General features: G+C 39.0%; 1 protein-coding gene across 5 annotated transcripts in view; it reads right to left on the bottom strand.

Annotated features, from left to right (window-relative positions):
- cadm4 (cell adhesion molecule 4) overlaps positions 1–23,372 on the bottom strand; it is a 132,221-nt gene that overhangs the window by 40,955 nt on the left and 67,894 nt on the right. For 2 of the 5 annotated variants that reach the window (XM_058746025.1, XM_058746029.1), the window contains exon 1: positions 1,883–3,266. The exons of the other annotated variants lie outside the window; for them this stretch is intronic. In XM_058746025.1, the coding sequence (XP_058602008.1) occupies positions 1,883–1,964 (82 nt within the window). In that variant the 5' untranslated portion in view covers positions 1,965–3,266. Of the gene's footprint in view, positions 1–1,882; positions 3,267–23,372 lie in introns of those variants that run through there. 5 annotated transcript variants of the gene reach the window in all.

Raw genomic sequence — 23,372 nt, 5'->3', positions numbered from 1 at the left:
TGAATTTGAGGTTATCCTCCATAAAGCCACTGTCATATCTCCTTCCTTCATTCTTGCCTTTCTGTGTCCCTACAGAGTCTGTATTCTTGCTCATTCGTCCCGTTCTCCTCATTGTTATACTGCCGTTTTCTTCCTCCCCAGTGTTCAGCACATTTTAATGGTTGTATTAACAATTCCCTCTCAACTTCAGGCTCTTGTTTTAGCCCTCTCCTCTCTTCCCTTCTTTCTACAAGATGTCTGTTCTCTCGGAGTTTTCCACATGCCGTAACTCTCCATTGCTTCTTCATCTTGCCCTTCCTATGTCGACCTTCATCTAATGAGTTATACAAGTTATTATTCATATAAATTAGGCCTTACAACGACTAATCATTTTAACAAGTAGTCAAATTTGCCGTCTGTAAATAAGAGGTTGTGTAACTCGTTTCTGCTAATTTCCTCATTTTTAAAATGACATCAATCAATTTGTGAGGTAAAATGCAAGAAACGCATATAACCATAGTGCATCAATTTTCCTATTACTAAAATGATATTTAAATGAATTAATAGTTACTTTCCTATTAGTCATGTTGAACATGCAAGTTTGTAGCATCACCAAATCATCATCTAATTGCATGAATTTTATCACTATGGAAATATGTAAATTTATTTTAAAAAACAATTACCATCCGAATAGGGCGGCAGTCCAAATTTGGTCAATTCAAGAACATCTGGCTGTATTAACAAGTTCATCTACTCAAATTTCACAAATTGATTGATAAGCGTCTTAGAAGTTGCATAATATTAAAAAAGATGATCATTATTAATGCTATGAATAATTATCTGCAAATAGCTGATATTAAAGTTCTATACTAGATGGAAGAATAAATAAATAAATGATAAAAGTGAATTCATCCTCACAACAACATTGATATTTTGAGATCTGCTAAAGGTGACATTTATCAGTGTTATTAAAATTATTGGTGTTTAAGTGAGCGTTAGATAATAGTAAAAGTAATGGAAAATGAACGTACAATTAAACATCCAAAAACATTATTCGGTTCATTGATAATTAAGAAGCAAAGTGTTTATCTAAAATGCTGCAGCAATCTAAATGTGGTCAATCCAATTGAATGAGATTCCATCATAATCTACCCACTCTCATGTCACTCCAAGCTCATATGCCCTTTTTTTCTGGTGGAACACAAAAAGGATCATTATCAAAATGTCAAACCTTTTCCATACAATGAAAATGCGGGTTGATCACAGGCTGTCAAGTTCTGCTGCAATTTTGCTTGCTTTATTTCAAAAGAGCCAATTAGGTCAGGATTTGAACCCGGGTCTCTTTGCATGGTAAATGAAAAATGCATTCTATTTTGCATTTACATATGCAACTGGTAATTTGTACAACAAAACAAAAAAGTATATGTATTTTCTTGCCTAAGGCACTGAGTGAGTCAAGACTTCCTCTGGTCCCCATTTAAAAAAAGAGAAGGAAAAAAAGTGCATGACACCACTATTTCTATCTTTTTGTCTTTGGTCCACACTCCTCTCTGATCCTTCAATCATAAATCTGCCAGCTGGCTCGGCCTCCATTCTCCTCTCCCCGTATCCTCTTTTCTCTTCACACACGCGCATCTCTTCGCTCCTTCCCATAAATTATCTTCCTCTGAGGCGGAGTGAGAGAGAAGGACAGAGAGAAGTGTCTAAGGAGACGGGGACTGGCGAAAATAAAGAGAAAGAGAGAGGCCGAGGCCGAGATGAGAAAGATGAAGAGAAATGAAAGTAGCTTTGGGTTTCATAAGGTTACAGACAGAAAGAGAAAGATTCATTTCAAGGTGTGCTGAGGAATTACCGAGAGAAAAGAGACAGATGGAGAAGTAAAGCAAGAAATGTGACAACTCACGGCAGAGGGAGAGCAGAACGAGGGATCGCAGCAGGAGGGATGGAGTGGAGGAGAGGAGGCGAGATCGCTGGCCTCGTCTCATTGTGTATTGAGGCTCGGTAGCTGATCAATGAAGCCTCTGTGGTTGATGACTGCACAATTCAGCACACGCTACACAGCTGAAACCGCAGCAAAATTACTACACTAAACACCAGTGCTCTTTAAGCGCAGGGTTAACTAAATCACTTTAGCGGCTGCGTTTTAATCCTCAAGCAACTAATATCGCAACCGAAGGCGGCTAATTAAAACAATCCTCCACGTTCAAGAATAAAAAGAAACTCCTATCGTGTGGCAATTTCCACACTTAACTTTCCCGTCAAACCACTTATTAGCACTCAAAGACTAAACTGGAACGTTGCGAACACTAATGGAGTGGTCGCTTTTAGATAATATCATACTTGTTATGCAGAAGGCTGTTGTGTTTATATCTGAAACGGTAGCCGGCTAACCACATCCCAGATTTGAATCCCACAAAAGTGCTCGCTTATGAAATTCTTGTTTTTCTCCTCACACCTTGTCTGGTTTTGCGAGTTTGTTTTTTGTGATGAGGCAGAGCCTGCTGAGATTCACCTCGTCATGACGCGCACCTCGGTGCCAGAACGACACTGTGATACCGCAAACACAGTCTGGCTCACTGAAACAATCATAAATCAATGTGCTATCTAATCTGCTAACTGTTTTCAGCAGATTTGAAATGAGTATTTAAACTGTAAGAAGTTAAAGAACCACATTTGCGTGACTTTAGAAAGGGCTGCACGCAACAATGGAAGCAAACACAGGCGATCGATGATGTGTTTTGCGTCGTATAACCAAATCTATAACTAATCTGACATGGAATTGAAGTTGAGATTGCATACCACACATCTATGTACGAAATAATAAAAGGTTTTGCTCTAAAACACTGAAAACCATGTGCAGTAGGAACTTGAAGAGCTGGCTCAGAAGTCCAAAATGATCCCTAACAAAGAGCTATGTGTTATCGCACCATGCGCGCAGGTGTCTTAAAGCCAAGAACAGCCAATCATACTAGTGTTCTAAGCACACCGTGATACTGAGCACAGCCGGGATCCTCTCTAACGCACACACAGTGATTGGCAGAGCTGATATTCACTGTGTGGGAGCACAACTTCAGATATGCGCCTCAGGTAACTGCCCGATTCCATTCGATTTTCCCCAAAGTCGTCACACAACTTCCCCTAACTCCACCAAGGTTGAGTCAAAGTTAATCCATCTCTCCTTTCCTTTCTTCCTTCTCTCTTTTTCTTGAGCTGTCCATCGGTGGAAGGTTCTCCGATTCTTTCAAGTATAGTTTCTTTTCTTTCTCGTAGTCCAAAACTCCTTGAGTAATCTGCTTGATGCTTGTATAACCTCTCTTGACAGTGCACAGACCCAATTTGAGAGAGAACCCTGGTATATATACTTGAGTGTGTGCGTGCTGGCAGATGCATATCCCACATATCGTTATTTTGGTAAAGGGCAGGGGAGGGTGAGAGTTCACAATAGCACTCATTCAGAAAGCAAAACAGTCAGTCAGTCAGTCAATGAGCTTCACTGTCTTTCAGTCTCAGTTCTGCAGTTGGTTGTGTTTTGGTAAAGCTCTCTGGGTCATCAGCTTCTTTCTGATCAGTCTTTATCTGTATGGCACACAGAGAGTGTTCACAAAGTCACGAGGGATGTTCTAAATGAATGCGTCTTGTTTTGTGACGTGCTGTACTTTCTGTACTATACTAAGCTACGTGCGAATAAATGCGTGAGTCTGTGTGTATTCATGTGTGAATAGTTTCCAGTGTGTGCACAGGGGACTAAAGAGAGGATAGCAAGATTGTGTGAATGTGGACAGACTAGTCAATTAGTTGATTAAATCAAAAGGAATTCAATCCAGGTTCTGCATAACAAATAAATAAATTCATCATCCATAAATACATACATCTACTTGTCCATCTACCTACCTATCCATTCATCATCCCATCTTGTCGTCTACCTATCTATCCAACTAACCAACCAACCATCCATCAACCCATTTATTCGCCTACCTACCTATCCACCAACCAATCAATGCATCCACCCATTCACCTATCTACCTATCCTCCTACTTATGTACCTACTTACCCACCATCATATCCATCCACCAACTTAACCATCTACCTACCTATCCACCTATGCCCCTTCTTATCTACCTACCAATCCACCATCATATTCATCCATCAATCCATCCATCTACCTACCTATTCATCCACCCACCCATGTATCTACCAACCTATCCAACAACCTTTCTACATACGCACCTATTTATCTATCCATCCATCCACTTCTCTACCTACCTATCCATCCACCCACCCATCTATCCACCTACCTACTTTCCATCTACCCATCCATTTATCCATCAATCCATCTATCTATTATCCATCCATCTCCCAACCTACCCACCCACATATCCATCCATCCATCCACCTGTTTATCTACCTACCATGTACCTATCCACATTATCTACCTACCCATCCATCCACCTGCTCATCCACCCATCCATCTACTTACAAATCCATCTCCCTATCTACCCACCTATCCATCCATCCATCCACCTACTACTACTGAATACTGTATAAATGTGCATTTTGGTAACACTAACACAACTAGCTGACTATTTTTCTGGATGACTCTTGACTACATCCCTACACAGCCACGTCCATCTGTTTAAAAAACTGTCACTTTTGTTGAAGCACAGATGTCATTTCATTTCCTCTTCTCACTTTTTATGCTTTATTACTGCTGATGCGGCTGTGTGTGTATTCATTACAGTTGTGTGCAGCACAAGACTGTGTCCACAGTCCACTTTCCTGTTCCACTCTCCTAATTTGCATCCCAATCATTTCATTTTTCACTGGCATCACACCAGACCAAATGTTGCCAAAGCACTTAAGGGACATGAGTTAACAGTTGCATGAGGGTAATGTTAAAAACTCATGCATGCCTCATACACACTCTGACTGCTTGTGATACCGTAGACATTAAGGCTCTTAAAACTTAATCCAGCACCAAAGGTTCGGTCCAGGAAAGCCCGAGGCGGCAGGTGGGAAGGTGGGTGTCCGTGGGTGCAGGAATCCTGGTGCATCAGCAGAAAAGGTGCAGGGTATTTTTGATGCGCTGATCCTATGTTCTGCTTATCACAGATTAAATTTGCGTTTTGTCCTTCAGGCTATGTAATAATGCGTGTGGGTGGGGGAGTGGTGAATTTAAGTCTCTTGGAGGAGAAGGAGGGCGTAGAGTGAGAGCGAGAGAGAACGAAACGAGTGAGCATGGCCCTGAGTGTGTGTGGAAGACTTTCTTGGCACTCTTTCTCTGTCTCTTTCCTTCTGAGTCTTGTTGTTTGTTAGTGCCAGGCTTTTATGCCAAGCCGGCAGCCATTACTCAATCAGACAGCTTCCTGTGAGCTCTTCTCATTAAAACCTCACACGAACTCTAAACCTATGAGCACAATTATCACCCTTTATACAAACACACACACACAAACCCGGAGGCGCACGCACATGGTCGACTCACAACAAAAATACAGACAAAACAGAAATCCAAGTCCTGCTGAAGTCTCAATTTGTGAGATGCTATTAAAGCACTTGGAGATTAACTAACCCCGGTCACCCCCTACAAACACGCTGTTTACAGCACTGAACAGCTACAGTAAAATTCCCCTCTTAACACCCGGTCTGAACTGAACGCTCCGAATCGTTTCTATTATAATGAAGCTGTCAACACAGAAGCTCAGCTTCTTTTAAAACAGAAAAAAAGATTATCAGATTATAGTTTTATAATTAAACAGTGATGAATTGCAATTTAAAACAATTAAATATTCTCGTATGCTCACCGAGGCTGCATTTATTTCAAAATAAATAAACACATAAAAACAGTAATGTTGTGAAATATTACAATTTAAAATGACTTTTTTTATTTTAAACATTTTAAAGTTTGAAAGTTTTGTAGTGTCACATAATCCTTCAAAAAACACTACGATATGTTAATTTGGTGCTCAAGTAATTTGATGCACAAAGACACAAACCAGTGAACAGTTTCTGTTCGAACTGCCTGAATGAACTGATTCACTAAAATGAATCGGACTGATTATCATTTGATCATCGCCTCAGCCCAGTAGGCTGTAAAGATACAGTGTGACAAATATGATGTAGCTGTTTTGTCACGCTACATTGCTGCATATTCCCCAGTAGCTTGTTACTGAAAAAGCGACATTATTAATATGATAAATTGCTTGTGTGATGTTCCTCATTTGTAAGTTTGTTCAGATTAAAACATCTGGTAAATGACTAAATGTACTCTAAAAGATACTCCACTCTAAATGCAGCATCCCTACCAATAGTAAAACTGAGGGGAAAAAAACACTTTTTGATTGAATTTTGATTGATTAGATAAAGATTCAATTGATTTTCTATACAAGTTGTCATTTTGACAGTCTATCTTTGCACTGCAGTGCGGTCAAGTTAGCATTGCTACTGTCAGCTAGTAAGTACACTTGTAAGCACACACACCTGCAGAGAGACAAACACTCTCGAATAAAGTTGGTCAACAGGAAGCGTGTTCTCGCAGGTTCTGAGAGAGCCGCCCGTGTGCTGTTTCTCCCCGGGATCAGAGCCTATTGAGCGGCACTGCATGTTGTTTATCAAAAGGAACAGGAGAACGGGAACATGATCACCACACTGTTTTCTTCATCCCTTCTCGTCTCGTCCCCATTCTGCCAGTTATCTATCAGCCCACAAAAGAACTATTTCTTTCCATATGATAACATAATCTTCCTTTTCTGTTCCTCTCTGAATAGTGCCCTTTAGTGTCTTTTTATCAACACAGTGTTTCTCTCTGTCTATCTCCCTCTCTGTTCGCCTTCTTAGACCGTCGCTCTGTCTCCTCCTTTCTAAATAACTCCGTTTTTTTCCTTCTGTGCCAATGACCTTACAGCGAGGCTTTGAACCTTGCTCTTTCTTCCTCCCTCTCCATCATTCTCTCATTCTTTCCCTCGCGCTCTCTCTTTTTCTCTCTCTGGAGGAAAATCACACACTCATCAGTTTTCCCCGCTTGGCTCTTGACGAGCAAAGTCGCAAGGAGAATATTAATGGACTTCAGCAACCAATTAACACCTAACTCACATAACAACCTTTTATACAAGCCAGCATGCTGGGAAAAGAAGGAGAGGGCAACAGAGAAAGAGAGAGAGAGTGCGAGACGAAGAGGAAGCCGTTTAATTTGACATTTATGCTGTGAGGATGGAGATGACGGAGGTGTCTGGGAGAGAAAAGCGAAAGACGGAGCACATGATCGTGTTAAAACGAGACCGAGGAGTGGGATGAAGAATCATGGGAAGTAACTGTAATCACAATTAATCAAGAGTTGCGCTTCTAGACCTATCCAGACTGTTGAGAGTATTAGAGTGATTAAAATGAGTTCATTATTCAACTTGCATAATTAAATTCCAATTCCAATTAAATTATAAAGAAAAATAATTGAAAGGGATCTTATTGCTATTGTGAATCTAAAATGAGTGATCCGTTCAGCAACAGGGTCATATGATAAGGAGAGGCACTCTTAAATCAATAAATAAGCAATTCAGTCACTTTAGGATGAATCAAGACTCCAGGTTTACATCTGTATCCTGGTCATCTGGTTTATTACCCACAGTCAAATGCATGCAGACAAAACTAGGCTGAATAGTCAATAGAAATATAAAACTAACTATTTAGATGTATATCATCCTGAATAAATATACAGGACGTGAATCTAAATATGGTGAATTGTTCTGTTTGTTGTGTGCTGAATCTAATATCTTTACTTGGGTTCTGAAACCCATATATAACGGCAAATGTGCATCTCCTCTGACCCAATACAAATCAAAGCAAATCAAATTACAAAAACAAAATATAAATGGCCTTGGAATACTGAAAGAATAAAACCAAACCATGATACAAGTTATAATGACATTGGGCTTCAAAACAAGATTATGAAATGGCAGAATATGTCGTCACTGTCAGAGACACTGAATACAGATTCACTTAATGTATCCTCATTGTCAGAAACGTATGACAGAACATCCCAACATTCTTAGAGATACAGAAATAGAGACAGTACTGTAAGAATACAGCATCCGTAGATACACGGTATTGAATTATAGAGTTGTTAGAAGATGGGTGACAGGCACTGAGCTTTTGAAGTATATTGGTTGACTCTCTTCGATTTGTTCACATCTGAGATAACTATGGCTGGGTATCAATACAGATAACCTGATTCAATTCAATAGTGATTCACAAGCTATTGAGTCAATTTGATTCCGTTCATCACGATTCTGATTCAATTGAGTGTATTTCAGTTATAATATCCATTTTGTTGTACAGTATATCCATAACGTTCTTAGTGTTTGAGACTGTTTTAAAGTGCCCATATTATGCAAGTTGATTATTTTATTTTTGGGGTCTCCTAGAATACATTTACATCCTTTAAAGTAAAAAACACATTTTTTCTCATACCGTGCATTGCTGCAGGCAATGAAAAGCCCAAGTCTGATCTGATTGCTTCACCACTTATAGAATGTGTCAGAAATGTTACATTCCTTACCATAATCAGGTTTTCAGCTATGAACAATATATCTATGGCAACTATAGCATCAGTTCATACAATGTTTTTGCCTTCACAGCGAAAAAGCATAGTTTCCTCAACATACTGTTAGAAAAATCACTTTCCCATCTGTTCTTTGAAGGCGGACCAAAGCAGCCAGAGGGCGGGCATTATGCAAATGTATAAATTGGTGACATAAGCAAGTCACAGAAATAACTGCAGGACAATAAACGAGGCATTTCAGGCAAGTGTTTTCTTTCTGAGAGATTAGCTCGCTTTGGTGTGGACTTTGTGCTTTGTAAATTTGCGGATCATTTACATGCACAAACAACTAAAGGTAAAATTAAAAATGAAAGTCATTTGTTTCAGGCTACACTGGTCATGCCTTTGATTTACTACAAAGAACCAGTTCATTAGAGGAATCTGTTCATCACCGGACTACACTGGTTGCATGTTTGTTTTTACATGAAGCTGGCAAATACATCTTAGAGATAGTTCACCCAAAATGAAAATCCTGCCATTATTTACTCACCCTCACATTGTTCCAAACCTGATTGAGTTTAAAAAATAAAAGATATTTTGAAGAATGTGTTTAACCGATAGTATTCTTCCATAGTGTGAAAAATAGTATTGACTTCCATAGTATGGGAAATATACTATGGAAGTCAATGGGGACCAGTAACTGTTTGGTTATCCACATTATTCAAAATATCTTCTTTTGTGTTCAGCAGAAGAAAGAAATTCATACAGGTTTGGAACAATTTTAGTATGAGTAAATTATAACAATTTTCATTTTTGGGAGAATTGTCCCTTTAAAGATGTCTCTGACCATTATTTTCAATACAGACCCAAACTTACATTGAAAAACAGTGCAGGAACTTTCCAACTTGACATTATGAAAACATACATTTAAAAAAAAAAAAAAAAAACATTACGGCTTAAACTACACAGTCAAGTGAGTTTTGGGTAATCTATACGACTTCCCACACCCTTAAACTAGGTAATAAAAGACTGTTCTTGCTTGATTTTAAGAATCAAAATTGGGAAGACTAGAACAAAAATCAATATTTTTACCCAGCCCTAGTTATAACCATGAATTGTGTTGCAATTTCAACCAAAGCCTGCTTGCACAATGAGTCTGGAACCTCACAACATCATTAGATTCTGGCGTATTAGATTTGGCACATTGCTGGTGCAAAATATACGCCAGTAATGTGCTTTTTACAAAATCACACTCACATATTTTTGTGTGTCCAGTATTACAATTCCAGAGTGTCCAGCACATCTAAATCCATTAAACAACAGACCAAAACAATCCCTTCTTCCCCAAGTCTCAAACCACTACGCATACTCAATGATTCGTATCATGTTAGTGATATGTGCCACAATATTTATGACTAATATTCATAAAAAATTGGGCTACATAAGCATCACTTCATTGATTTGCCAACAGTGTGAGCAGTCACGGCCACAGACTGAGAACTGAATTAAACTGAATTATGGGAAACAGTCCCAAGGGAGGGTTTCAATGAAAAAGGAACATTTCCAAAAACAAATTACCTGAACAAAGGTAGGCCGAGACGCAAAATGAATCTGGATGATGTAGGGACAGGAAGTGCAACAGCAAGTGCATCATTAGCTGAGACGCTGAAACGGCCTGAATAAGAAGTCTGGAGCTAAAGTACACATCTTTAACAGTCCAACAGGCCGTCTGTCGACTGAGAGGAACAAGTGAGGAAATGAGAGCTGAGGGAAAATGAAATAATTAGAAGGCCTACCTGCGGCGTTCATTGAAATATGCAAATCCATTTAATTTTGCTTTGATTTGCTCTGCTGCTCCCATTTCTAACTCGCCCTCTCTCTCTCTCTCTCCTGTCGTCTTCTTTATGTCTCCAGCTCTTCTCTCATTCACACCAGCCATATTAAACTTGTATTAATACACTGTAGGTATGTCAGTTCAATTACCGTGCTTCTGTACTGCCCATGGGCACAGACGGTCGGTGTGTGTGTGTGTGTGAGAGAGAGAGAGAGAGACAGAAAGTGGGTGATAAGATGTTTATGAAAATTGTTATGCCTGAATCATTGTTTTAAAAAGCTCAAACGTGAGTGTTATAATCAGTCTCTCAGTGTGCATTCAGGTGAAACATATTTGGTAATGAAAAAAGATGAGATTGTGTGTGTTTGTGTGAACTGGATGTGTGAGAATGAGGCGGAGGGAGAGAGAGACAGATGTCTATGTAGATTACAGATCAAGAGAGCAACCGCAGAAATAGTCTGCCTTAAAGGTGCAGCGTGTCATTTCCACAGCACCAAACAAAATCACAAAAGTGAGTGTTTATCCATCTTGCGCTTTTGGTTGGACAACCAGAACACTATGATGCCTCTACCTCTAAAGGTGACTGGCTCTTTTAACTGTAAGGCAACACTTCATCTACTGTAGTGAGTGTTACGGTGCAATCCTGAGTGAAACTTCTCTTCATAATGCAAAGATATATCTGGTCACGCTTTTTGACCAAACACGTCTCTCACACCAATAATGATAAACCTGAGTACAGAAATCACAGTTAGACAGTAGCTGAACTATTGGGGACACATTTGTCAGACTGACAACATCCCAAGAGATGAAAACTCTCTAGAGCAATGATGCACACAAAGCACAAGGTGACATTCAACTACAAATTTAAAGATAGAGATGCAATCTACACCAACGTCACATAACTCAAAAGAACACCACCAACACAAATAACACCGTAATCTGTAAAACAATTCGTAATAAAGCAGTAGATGAGCGCTGGCAACTGCAGCCTTCAGTACCGCAGACATCAAAACAGACCTGTATTAAAGTACATTTGTGCAGTTATTTATTTTTATTGTACAGTTAATTGATGAACAAATATGGTCTCATAAAAGCTAAGGAATTATGGCACAGAAAAGACTGAAGATTAAACATTAAACTGCGCCAGAAAGTATTTAAATGTCACGCACACACAAAACTAAACTCTTCAGAATCCAGCTTTTTTTAAAGTTTCATCATCCACATTTCCTCTCCTTCTATTTCATTCCCATCTTCCCTTCATCATTAACAGGAAGTGGACAGTTTCTGGGCAAGGTGACCTCAGCATACAGGTGCTCTTTGATAAATAATGCACTCGTATTTTTTTACTACAGAGCTTCATGTCAAACTCAAGCTGTTGCTATCAGGTAGTCAGCAGCCAAGAACACACAACATCTTGGCTGTTCAAAAGCATTATTATCTCCCACCTACACACACACACACACACACACACACACTACATCTCTCCTTCTGCGCTACTATCCCTACGTTTCAGCTTTGTGCATCTCTTTGCACCAAAGACTTCTATTTTTGTGTCTATGTTTGCGTGTATTAATCACAAGGCTCATTAGCTTGCTTCTACATATAGAGCTCCAAACTATTACTACACACTAATGAAGGCTTTAATTTGTTTGTCCCGTTTGACAAAAAAAAAAATCATTTTTCTGTATATAAAAAGTGCCTATGTGCAAATTTAAACTTACAAACACATTATTTTTAGATGCTTTCATTATGTTTTTATTATTAGATTAGCACACATGTAGATTTCATTCATGTACACACACAGAGATTCAAACAAGCTCCTAGCTGTAGGTGTGGCGTCAATCTCTTTGTTTAATGCGTTAAATTGTGTCGTAATTATAGTTATTACACCTCTTCTACTAGCATGAGCCAGGCGGACAAATCCTTGCTCCACCCTCTCTCTCGCTCTCATTTCTCTCTCCCTCTTTCTCTCCTTTCTTCATGCACAGCTGGGCACTGGCTGCATCAATCACAGCCTGTAATGTCATTCAGCATAAAGCACACAGTCGCCAAGCAACTGCCTATCAGCAGGCGCACACGCCTCTGTGCTCCGGCCACACACCAGCACTCTCGGCCAATCAGGTGAGTCGGTCCCCTGAGTCGTTCCACTGTGATCAGAAAATACAAGGGCTCTGGGCATAATCTACAACACATTTCATCCCTTATTCTTTTTTTCGCTTATTTCTTCAAGGAATACAGAGAGAGAAGTGTCCTTTGGGACACCGGGGCTTGGTGTCACTTTTTACTTCAAGTGGATATTTCTCAGGGTAGGTTTAGTTTTGAAGGTCAGTGTCTGTGTATAGGCACATACATTAAGATCTTGGCTGCAAAATAGCTGTTCCAACAACGTCATCCAGGAAAGATTCAGGTCATTGAACATGCATTGGACTTTTGTGGCAACATGCCCTAATAACAGGACAAGATGTTACACTACACTGTAAAAAACAAAGCAACTGCATATTTTCCAGTTGACAGAACCTTTTTAGTCGCGAATACTCATATGTGTGAATTACTTAACTGAAACTACTTAAAAACTTATGTTAGACCAATAGAATTCCTCCAAATGCTGTAAAATACAGGTGTCTGTGGACAAAGAATTTCATATTGAACAATACTGCTGAAATGTTAAGGATTTTTGAGCTCGCAACATGCATTGCAGCAAGAATAAATGATGTTACAAGATTGTTGTGTTGATGTTTGCTGACTTTATTTAAACTTGTGTTGCTGTTTTGTCATTATCATTAGTTATTTGTTGTGTTGTGATGTAAGAAGCTCATTGTTTTACATTTGTTACCATACTTGAGGTTTGTGTTGAAGTTTTTGGGATGTAGTTTTAAAAAGTAGTAGACATATTTTTGCTTTGTTAGTTAATTGATTTTTCAGAAACAACACCATAATGCATTTCACATATTGAGTATTCTATAAAACTATATATACACCACCAAAATACTCTATTAGTTTATTGGGTTACTACTAAAAACTGGATGGAAAGGAAGCCGAAATCAATGTTTTTTTGCTGATTTAAACTGACAAAACTACTAGGGATGAGGATGATAAGAATACCAGATAATTATTTGTACATTATGGTCAAGTAACTAATAAACATATGCTATTCTACACAATTTTGTCTAAATAAATCTGAACTAAACCATTAAAACCATTTACAATTCTATTTAATAAAGCGAATGTAGAATGCATCACAACATCATGTACGGTATAACAAATGGATAATCATTTTGAGATATGCTAAAGTTTACATTCAACAGTGTTATATAACATTGAAATCAATACTATAATAAAAGTTTTGGACAACAAAATGATTCTAATTTAAATGGATTTTAAGCTAGATGTTCGAAACGGTCGTGCAAACCACTGCTAGAGAAAACCCACACTTATGACAAATTCCCTGTATGACAACTAGCCCAGGTCTCTCTGTTTATAAAAGTTTATCTAGCTTTCCTCTATTTGCAACGTAAACATAATTTTGCGATAATGTGCTGTCTCCTCCTCTCCTTCCGGTGTATTCCATCACTCCCCCCTCTATCGTTCTCTCCATCACCTCGCTGTCATTAGTATGGCTGAGGTGTCAGGCAGTGGCGATGCTGAGCGGCCGAGTTCAGGCAGAGGACAGTGAAAGAAAAATAGAAAGACAGCAGCTGGTAGGAGGTGACAAGGTAGAAACGCACACAATAGCACATGCTCACCCTCACCAACTTTTTATCTCATGACCCGAACAGATACATATATATAGATTTCTGAACAGCAGACAGTGCGCAGAGCCACACAGAAATTTTGAATTACGCGTCAGGCTTCACATCAGCACCTTTACAGGACCTCATATATCTACGACAAAGAGCACCAGTGGCAGAGAAATCACAGCAGGATGTGAAATACGCTCGCTCGTCTCTGTGCACAATCAATACTGCTTAACACACACTCTCAAGCTCGGACTGGGGCCCTCAGGAGCCCAGAACTCTGACTAGTGTTATTGCTGAACCCAGCAACCGATTGTCAATGAAAACTCATATGGAGCTACAGTAATGATACCGCACTCCAGAAAGAGAGGCGGATGAGAGGGGGGAGATATCCATTAGGAATAGAGCAAGAGTGAGATTAGCCAAGGAGAAATGAGGCACTGTGCATGAACGCTGCTGACAAGACCAGCTTAGACCAGAATGAATTTCCATGCTGGTTAGTGTGGGTCAGTGGTGTTCACCTACAGAGATGTAATAGCAATGCTGGTTGACCAGTAAGGTCACTGTGGCCAAGTTGGCTGACTCCAGGTTGGTTTGTGGTAAAGTTGGTTGAAGTCTTGGTTATGTAATATTGTTTTGTGTCCATTTCTAAATCAAACTATATATTATTACTTTATATACATATGTAAATATTCATTTAAATTTTGTATTTTAGTTGTGTGTAAGAGTATGTGTGTGTGTGTGTGTGTGTGTGTGTGTGTGCGTTTTTGTGACAAATGAGGACATAAATTTGTACAATGACAAGGGTATGACATAGGTATTACAAGGAGGTGACTTTTCAGGACATTACCCCATGTCCCCACTTTTCAAAATGCTTATAAATCACACAGAATGGAGTGTATTGAAAATCTGAAATAGCACAAAGTTTCCTGTAAGGGGTAGGTTTAGGTGTAGGGTTGGTGTAGGGCAATAGCACATACAGTTTGTACAATATAAAAACCATTACGCCTATGGGATGTCCCCACTTTTCACAAAACAAACGTGTGTGTACGTGTACTTGTTTATGCTACATTGTGGGGACCAAATGTCCCCACAATGATAGTAAAACCTGAAATTTTTGACATTGTGGGGACTGGCCTGCGGTCCCCACAAGGGAATTTTTTTTATTAAAAACAGTAAATGATGTTTATCTGAAAATCTAAAAATGCTAAAAGTTTCCTGTAAGGGGTAGGGTTGGTGTAGGGCAATAGAATATACAGTCTGTACAGTATAAAAACCATTACGCCTATGGAGAGTCCCCACAAGGATAGCAAACCAGACGTGTGTGTGTGTGTACACACACACACGCACACGCACACGCACACGCACACACACAGTGGGGGAAAAAATGATTTGATCCCCAGCTGATTTTGTACGTTTGCCCACTGACAAAGAAATGATCAGTCTATAATTTTAATGGTAGGTTTATTTGAACAGTGAGAGACAGAATAATAACAAAAAAGTCCAGAAAAACGCATTTCAAAAAAGTTATAAATTGATTTGCCTTTTAATGAGTCAAATAAGTATTTGATCCCCTATCAATTAGCTAGATTTCTGGCTCCCAGGTGTCTTTTATACAGGCAAGGAGCTGAGATTAGGAGCACTCTCTTAAAGGGAGTGCTCCTAATCTCAGTTTGTTACCTGTATAATAGACAACCTGTCCACAAAAGCAATCAATCAATCAGATTCCAAACTCTCCACCATGGCCAAAAGAGCTGTCCAAGGATGTCAGGGACAAGATTGTAGACCTACACAACCTGCACCTCCCTGCAATAATTTATTATATTTTTCCTTTTATGTGTAGAAATATTTTTACATTCTATATTTTTATTGTAAATGAAACTTTAACATTTACGTGTGTGTGTGTGTGTGTGTGTGTGTGTATATATATGTGTATATATATGTATATGTATTTGTAATACAAACTAATCATTTTAAGTAAAAAACTTTTAAATATTAAATTGTTTATTATATTGTACAGCGGGTAAAATAAGTATTGAACACGTCACCATTTTTCTCATTAAATATATTTCTAAAGGTGCTGTCGCCTTGAAATTTTCATCAGATGTCTTTAACAACCCAAGTACAATACAATACAATACAAATTTTACTTTTATAGCACATTTTAAAACAACTACCGTTGACCAAAGTGCTTTCCAGCATCATTACATACAGTCACACAAACAGAATAAACATTAAAATACAAAACCTGATCCCTCTAATCAGTTCTAAAAGCTCTACTAAAAAGGTACGATTTCAATCTAGACTTAAAAGCATCCACAGACGGGGAAGATTTAATATGCATTGGAAGAGGGTTCCACAGTAATTCATACATACAAAGAAAACAAAACAAATAAGTTCAGAAATTAAGTTGTCTGTAATAATATATATATATATATATATATATATATATATATATATATATATATATATATATATATATATATATATATATATATATATATATATATATATATATATATATATGTGGATATATTGAAATTACATTAAGCAGAAGGATCACTTCTGGTAGTCCTACGAGGGCCAAAAATCAGCCTGGCTGAGTTATCGGTCTATCACTAACCAACACACCAGTATCCAAATCTGGGGTCCAGAATACAAACCACAACAGATGCTTGTGACTAGATATGTTGGTCTTTTCATCAGGGAAGGCTGAGTGGAAGCCATCTTGAGCTTTACTACTCAGCTCTTTGAAGAGTTGCTGAACTGTGTATTTATCATTTATCATGCCATCACGAGTGCTCACAGCTGGCGAAGAACAAAAAAACACAGAAAAGACAGCTTCAATTCAACCGGTCTCAGATGAATGATGCCAGTCTGTTACAAGTAAGAGTAAACCAGCTTACTTCAGAAAAACAGCACTACGACAATTTCACCTGGTAAGTAGCTCAGCCGAGAGGATCTGTCTTGAATGAACAACAGTAGGAGCCGAAAACACGTCAACATTTGTTGTCTCACCGATGAGTAATTGTTGAGTCACCATCCAGAGTTGAAGGAGATGAATAATCAAGTGTGTTTGTGTCTCTAGTTTCTTCCTCTCTGACTCTGTGATCAATCATATTTGCATTTGTGTTGTGCTCACAGTGAGTGTCTGTTTGTTGGCACATAGCCTTTGCATCTGAAAGCATCTCGATTATTCTGACAAGCAGCTTGCTGATGATGTCAGGCCCAAATTGTTTATATTGTTCTCTGTCCTGCCAGGCATTCACACATACAACAATTATACATTGCACATACTCCCACATACATAGACAAGCCGACGCGAAGAAATAAAGCTCAAAATTTTTGACATATTTCTCCTTTATAACCGCCCTCCCACACTCTTTCCATCCATTCAAAAGTCCTCAACCGCCCGGGCAAAGATGAATAAACACGCTGCCTCACACTCGGGTGGCTGGCCAAAGTCTTTCTTGGGTCTCTAGCACACTGATTCCATTGTGTTCGCCCGCAATAAGCCACACACACAAAAAACTGCTTCTCTCCTCCCAGCCCTCTCCTATTCTTTCCCCTTAATTGTTGTCTCTGATGTGACCTAGAAAGAGAAAAGAGTGAGAAAGAAGCAGGAGAGAGGAAACACAACAACTGAAAGAAGTTGGAGTTAATGAGGAGCAACCTGGCTGACCCCCGCAGGCAGGCGAATGTAATTGCAGTTAACTTCCCCTAATGTGGTGCTAACTAACAACAACAACCCAAACTACCGGAGGGGGCACGCAGGTGCCTGAGAGAGGGCTTCCTGATTAGCCTTCTAATCTCGGAGAGCGTGAAGAGCGTTTAGAGAGCCAGCGGTTCCTCTGCCGGTTCACCAAGCCCCCCGGTCGGCTCTCCAGATCCGTTCTGGTAGGGAACAAACGAAGCGACAAGAGCCAAGAAGAGGAAACAGGCTCGGAGGACAAAAGCAATTGGGAAAAGCTGGTGACAAACTGGGAGAGAGATAAAAAAGACAGCACACACTGTACGCGAGATACTGCCGGTGTGTTTAAGTCGTCAGGAGGGAACTGGTTGGATTTGAGTCTTTGTTTAACCTGGCATGTGGTTAGTGCCAGATGATATGTGGCCTCTGTGACCTGTCAACCGCCACAGTGGGGCTGGGGCCCGCCTCCGGCACGCAGATGGCCAGCGGGAGTTCTTGCACGCTCGGTTTACAGTGTGATTCCTCACCTCTCACGGTAGTTAGGCTGTGATTCATTCTCTCTGAGTCTGAGTTGTTTTGTTTAATGAATAGAGTTGCACATTGCCAATACCGTTAGATGGGTTTTTCGGTTGCAGGGAGATAGCAGGGGGGCTGGAGAGTAACCATCAGCAAGCTGAGACTCGGAATGCGCGTGTGCGCGTGCTGATGATAAAGTGCCGTTGCCCACGCGTGGTGTTTGGGATGGACCGGGCAGCGGGATGCCCGCCGGAGAGGCAACTACACACCCGCGCTGCGATCTGGAGTGCAAAGAGAACATGTCTTGCTGTGAGCAATCTGTACTGTCTTCGATGCTTTCTCGCTCTCCCTCTCATTCCGTTTTGTACAACTCTTGCTCAACCTTTGCCTGCTTCATTTTTAGCTGCAATTTGTAAAACACGGACCTCCAGTCACCTCTCCCCCATCCCATAATGCCTCTCTGCGTGATTGGTTCACATGTGCCCCTGTCACATCGCTGCTCATTCTGTAGCTGTGAATCTTCTCTCTAAGGACAGCAAATGTGGCGGTAACCAAGTTGAAAGATGTGCAGTGACATTGTGTGTTTTTGCAGCATTGCTAATAACAAAATACAGACTTAGGTAAGTCTAGCGAGGCACCAATGTAAACAGGTATGTAAATATCAAAAATGGGAAAAAAAACTATAAAAAGAGCAAACTTGTCAAAATATCAGATCCGCATTTGATTTACACTAGTAATTTTTTTTTTCTGAAAGTTTAATTGAATAATTACAGTTATAACAATGTTTACCACGTTGAGAAATTATGACCACATTTTAGTGCCAAGCTAAAATATATTTTACAAAAATCGAAGATTTTACGAATAAAACCATAACATCATAATTTATCAGTCATAAAATTCTGAAAATAATCAAAAAAGTATGGGCTGTATGATAATGGTTAAACTGATAATCACTAATTTGTTTCCTAAAAAAAGAGCTTAAATTCCTATGCAGGGTTCATGTAGTTTTCTGATTTATTATATTTATCATATAAAATTAATCTCAACACTCTAGATAGGAGCTTCTTTAGGTTTTACCCGTTTTTAAAGCTAAAACAGTGAAATTCATAATAATAATAGGCTACATTACGTTATCATTTTCCAGACTTTGCATTATGGCACAGAGGTTGCATAAGAACATTTATTCAGCGTAGTCACAAACAATACAGGTATAGCCGTTATTCATGTTTGAATATCAGTTGATATATTATTCTCTTTAATTTATCCATGTAAGAGAAAAGCTCTGACTGGGGAATTTAAACTCTTGACATCTGGCAACCCAAAGCATGAAAGCTTGTGAAAACTCGCTAATGCAAGATGATGAAAATATCAAACGGGAAAAAAACATTTTTTTAGAATAAACATCCAGCGGGCAAATGATGTACACAATTATACCTAATTATTAGAGAGAAGCAGAATTCAAGATCGAGATTAAAATTTGGAGCCCTATAAGAAAGTTGTACAGTATCATGGTATTGATACTGTATATTATGATATTATTCTCATTATTCTTTTGACATTATTCTCATGAAAAACGAAGAACCAAGGGGAACCACATTTCATAGAAAAACACGTTTTTATTATCAAAAAATATTACTATAATCTCATTTCAATTTTGTTCTTGAAATCTTAGATTTTTTTTTCATTTATTTGCTATCGCCTACTGAAATTTCGGCATCATGAAAAACTCACTTCTCTCAGAAAGTTTCTCTCAGAGCAGAGTTTTTTTCCTCAGCTGTCGTAATCCTAACACATTCATTTCACAACTCATTTTCTCTCACACAGCAGAATAAAGCCCTGTTCTCTCTCTTTTCCACCTGTCTTTCCCTCTTCCTTCCGAGTTTGTTATGTCCCCCATCAGCCGCTGACCTAAAACAGTGTGATAACATCGGCGTAAAAGAAAGAGTGAAGCAAGGAAAAGCATTTGAAGAACAGATGAAGAAATCATTCTTTCCCAGCTCTTACCCCCTCCCAAATCCCTAATGTTATATTGTTATCCCATTACATCCCACCCTCCGATATGCCCCCTGTCCAGTGCTTTGCTCCATAATCTCTTCATCTCCAAACGCTTTCTTTTAATATGACTCTGGCCGTCCCCTGCGCAGCCCTCCTGCCTGTTTGTGTTCTTCCGTTGTGCATCACTGGGGGTCGCCATGACAACACCACCCTGACAACCATCCCTCCTCCCAAATGTTCCACTCGTTTGCATCTCATTTGCATGTTGTCACAGCAACCAGCCGCATTTGACTTTGACAATAAAGGGGTTGGTGTAACCCCCGCCATCACTCTTTACCCTGACCCCCAGCTTTTCGATTCTCTCACCCAGCGTGACACGCTATTTATTTTTAATTCCTGTCATACACTCTTTCTCTTAAGTCTTTTTCTCTTTTATTTCTCCAGGCAGGCTTATGAAAGCATTTAGCTCATAAAAAATCGATCAAAAGTTGGCTGAATCATTTATTTCCTGTCAAATCAAATGTTGGGCTTTTTAACCTGCTTTTGTTTAACACTTCTGGTCACGTCACAACTCTTTTGACTAATTTTCCCATCATTTCTCATTTTGTCTCAAGAGTTACACACACAAAACCTCACGTTCTGTCCCAAGACTGAGGTAGTCCGTCCCTTTTTTCCCCCAGAAGCTCCAAACACAGCTGCTACAAAATGACTTACTTCCCTTCTACAGGAGATACAGCCAATTCCGTCATTTGCATTCCAGCTCCGCAGAGACACACAAACACACACACACATACACGCACACGCTGGCATATCACTCCAGAGACTACCTCAAGCAGCTGTGAAATTAGTTACACGTTTTGAATTTGTCATTTTTGTGTGCATTTAGGTGACTAATGAAATGCTGGCTGTTTTTTTAAGACAAGGATTTCAGTTAAGCCCCTTTGCCCGATAAATGCGGGCAGACGCGTGAGAGGGGTGACTAATGCATTTGGTCCTTTCGAAGTATTTACAAACAGGAAGCAGCCACGCTGTCAAGTCGCTGACCACTTCAGGTGTTCAAGCAGGATGGCTGAAGGAGGCCGATTGTTGTGTAATCTTCATCACGGTAGTTTGCGTTAAGCACATGCGTTACTGAACAGCTCCCCAACAAGCACTACTGAAATGAGGAGCACAAGCAGAATGCAAAGCAGCCATACAACTACTTATTTAATATGCTAGTGCATACTGGACCGTGGGTGCACGAATATTTTCAGTTGTCTAGGTGCTTGAATGTATGTAATTATATCTGCACACAATGATTATATTTATTTCTTTATGACTCCTTCAAGCAACCAAGAAGAGAGAAGGAAAGAGCAAGAGAGAGAAAATGATTGAGATAGAAAGAGAGAAACAGAGAGAGCTTTATGAAAACAGACAGGTGCCTGCTTGGAGAGAGTGGACATGAGGAAAGAGACAGAGACAGTAAAGGGGTGTCGCACTGACAAAGCGACGAGAAGTTAGAGATTTTTGGAAAAACATTCAATAATGATGCAGCAAAGTTAAGCAGAAAACTTTATGCAAATGAGCACTGTTGCAATGCAGCGAGCACCAATAGGAGTGAGGAGAAAAACAGGGATCCGCCAAATGATTGGTCCTAACTAAAACGATTAAAAATAATTGATATAAATTTAAATTTTTATAATTGAAATAAAACTGAAATCAATTTAAATGGAAATATTAGATTTAAAACTTAAATGAAAAATAGAAATGTTCTGATGCCAACTAAGTTATATTTGTACATTACAAGTATACAAAAATGTAATTAAAACTAAAACTGAAATAAAAATAAAGCTAAACAGAAGTATTGATAAGAATAATACAAAGTACAACAAATTACTAAGGCTTAAATTAAAATGAAAACGTAAAATCTAAAGAATAATAGCCAATTCAAAATATTAATAAAAATTATATATTAGTAAATAAACAATACTAACATAACGCTGCACCTAAAACAGTCAAATACAGATATGCATATAAAATCATGTCAGACCTATGGGATTACTCAACATGGTAATCATGTTGGCCGACTTATACAGTATGAAAAAAAAAAAATATGGCTATAACATTTTATCAGCATTTTTCTGCATTCCCTGGGAATAAAACTTATGGCCTACTACCAAGCACTACTGTTCAAGCAACATGAACACCAATCAAATGTTCTCCTCCTCCATTACTGGATGGTCTTTGGCCAAAATAGGCTGAAATGTGGACCAGACATTTTGTTGTTTATTCAGCATACTGGCAACTAATGTGAACAGGGCTTAAGAGTGTGTGTTCCTGTGAGAGAGAATGCCCAGCCTAGATACTGAATAAAGACAGATGAAAGGAAAGAAGTTTAAGTAGACAGTGGGATTTGATATGAAATAAATAGATGAATATGACACCTCCTCACTGTGGAGACCATCCTTGTAGGCACAATAATACAGAAGTCCCAATGAAACATGTCTACAATAGAAATCAATAACATGCCCATTCTTACATAGGGCTGCAGGTTTAGTGGAAAAAAATAGAGCTCTGGCTGTTTGGAAACTGAACATGATCAAGGCTGAGCGATTCAACTGTTCATTTCTGCTCATCGTGATGCTTCAATAAAGCTTCTGAATGGACAGGCACAGTCTACAACCCTGAATTGCACTGTCAACCATCTAAATATGAACATGAACCATGAAACTAAGTCAGGAAGAAAGAAGAAAATGGAATGGGATACCCAAAAAGAGTCGCTAAAGAAGAATTATATCAATAAGCCATTAGAGGAGAAGCACTGCAGTGATTTTACTATAGGGTGCTGTTAGGCATGACACAGACCGCTTTAAACATGAAAAAAAAAATACCGAAATACACTGCCTGGCTTATTGCTCTTTTATAGATCAGGAAAGAGGTAGCAATATGTTCAACCATTATTACATTTATTAACAGTAATAATCATAAAACTTTCTTCTGCTGAGTAATACATTTCATTAGCCTAAACAAAGGCTGTTTATGGTTGCTAAGCAACTTGGCAGACTAACACAAACCATGTTTAAATATGCCTTTAAAGGTGCCATAGAATGCATTGAT

Source organism: Onychostoma macrolepis, chromosome 16 (assembly GCF_012432095.1).
Source record: "Onychostoma macrolepis isolate SWU-2019 chromosome 16, ASM1243209v1, whole genome shotgun sequence".
In the NCBI taxonomy this organism is placed as follows: domain Eukaryota; kingdom Metazoa; phylum Chordata; class Actinopteri; order Cypriniformes; family Cyprinidae; genus Onychostoma; species Onychostoma macrolepis.
The sequence above is the reverse complement of the archived record's forward strand: the minus strand, read 5'-3'. Positions and strand labels throughout refer to the sequence as shown.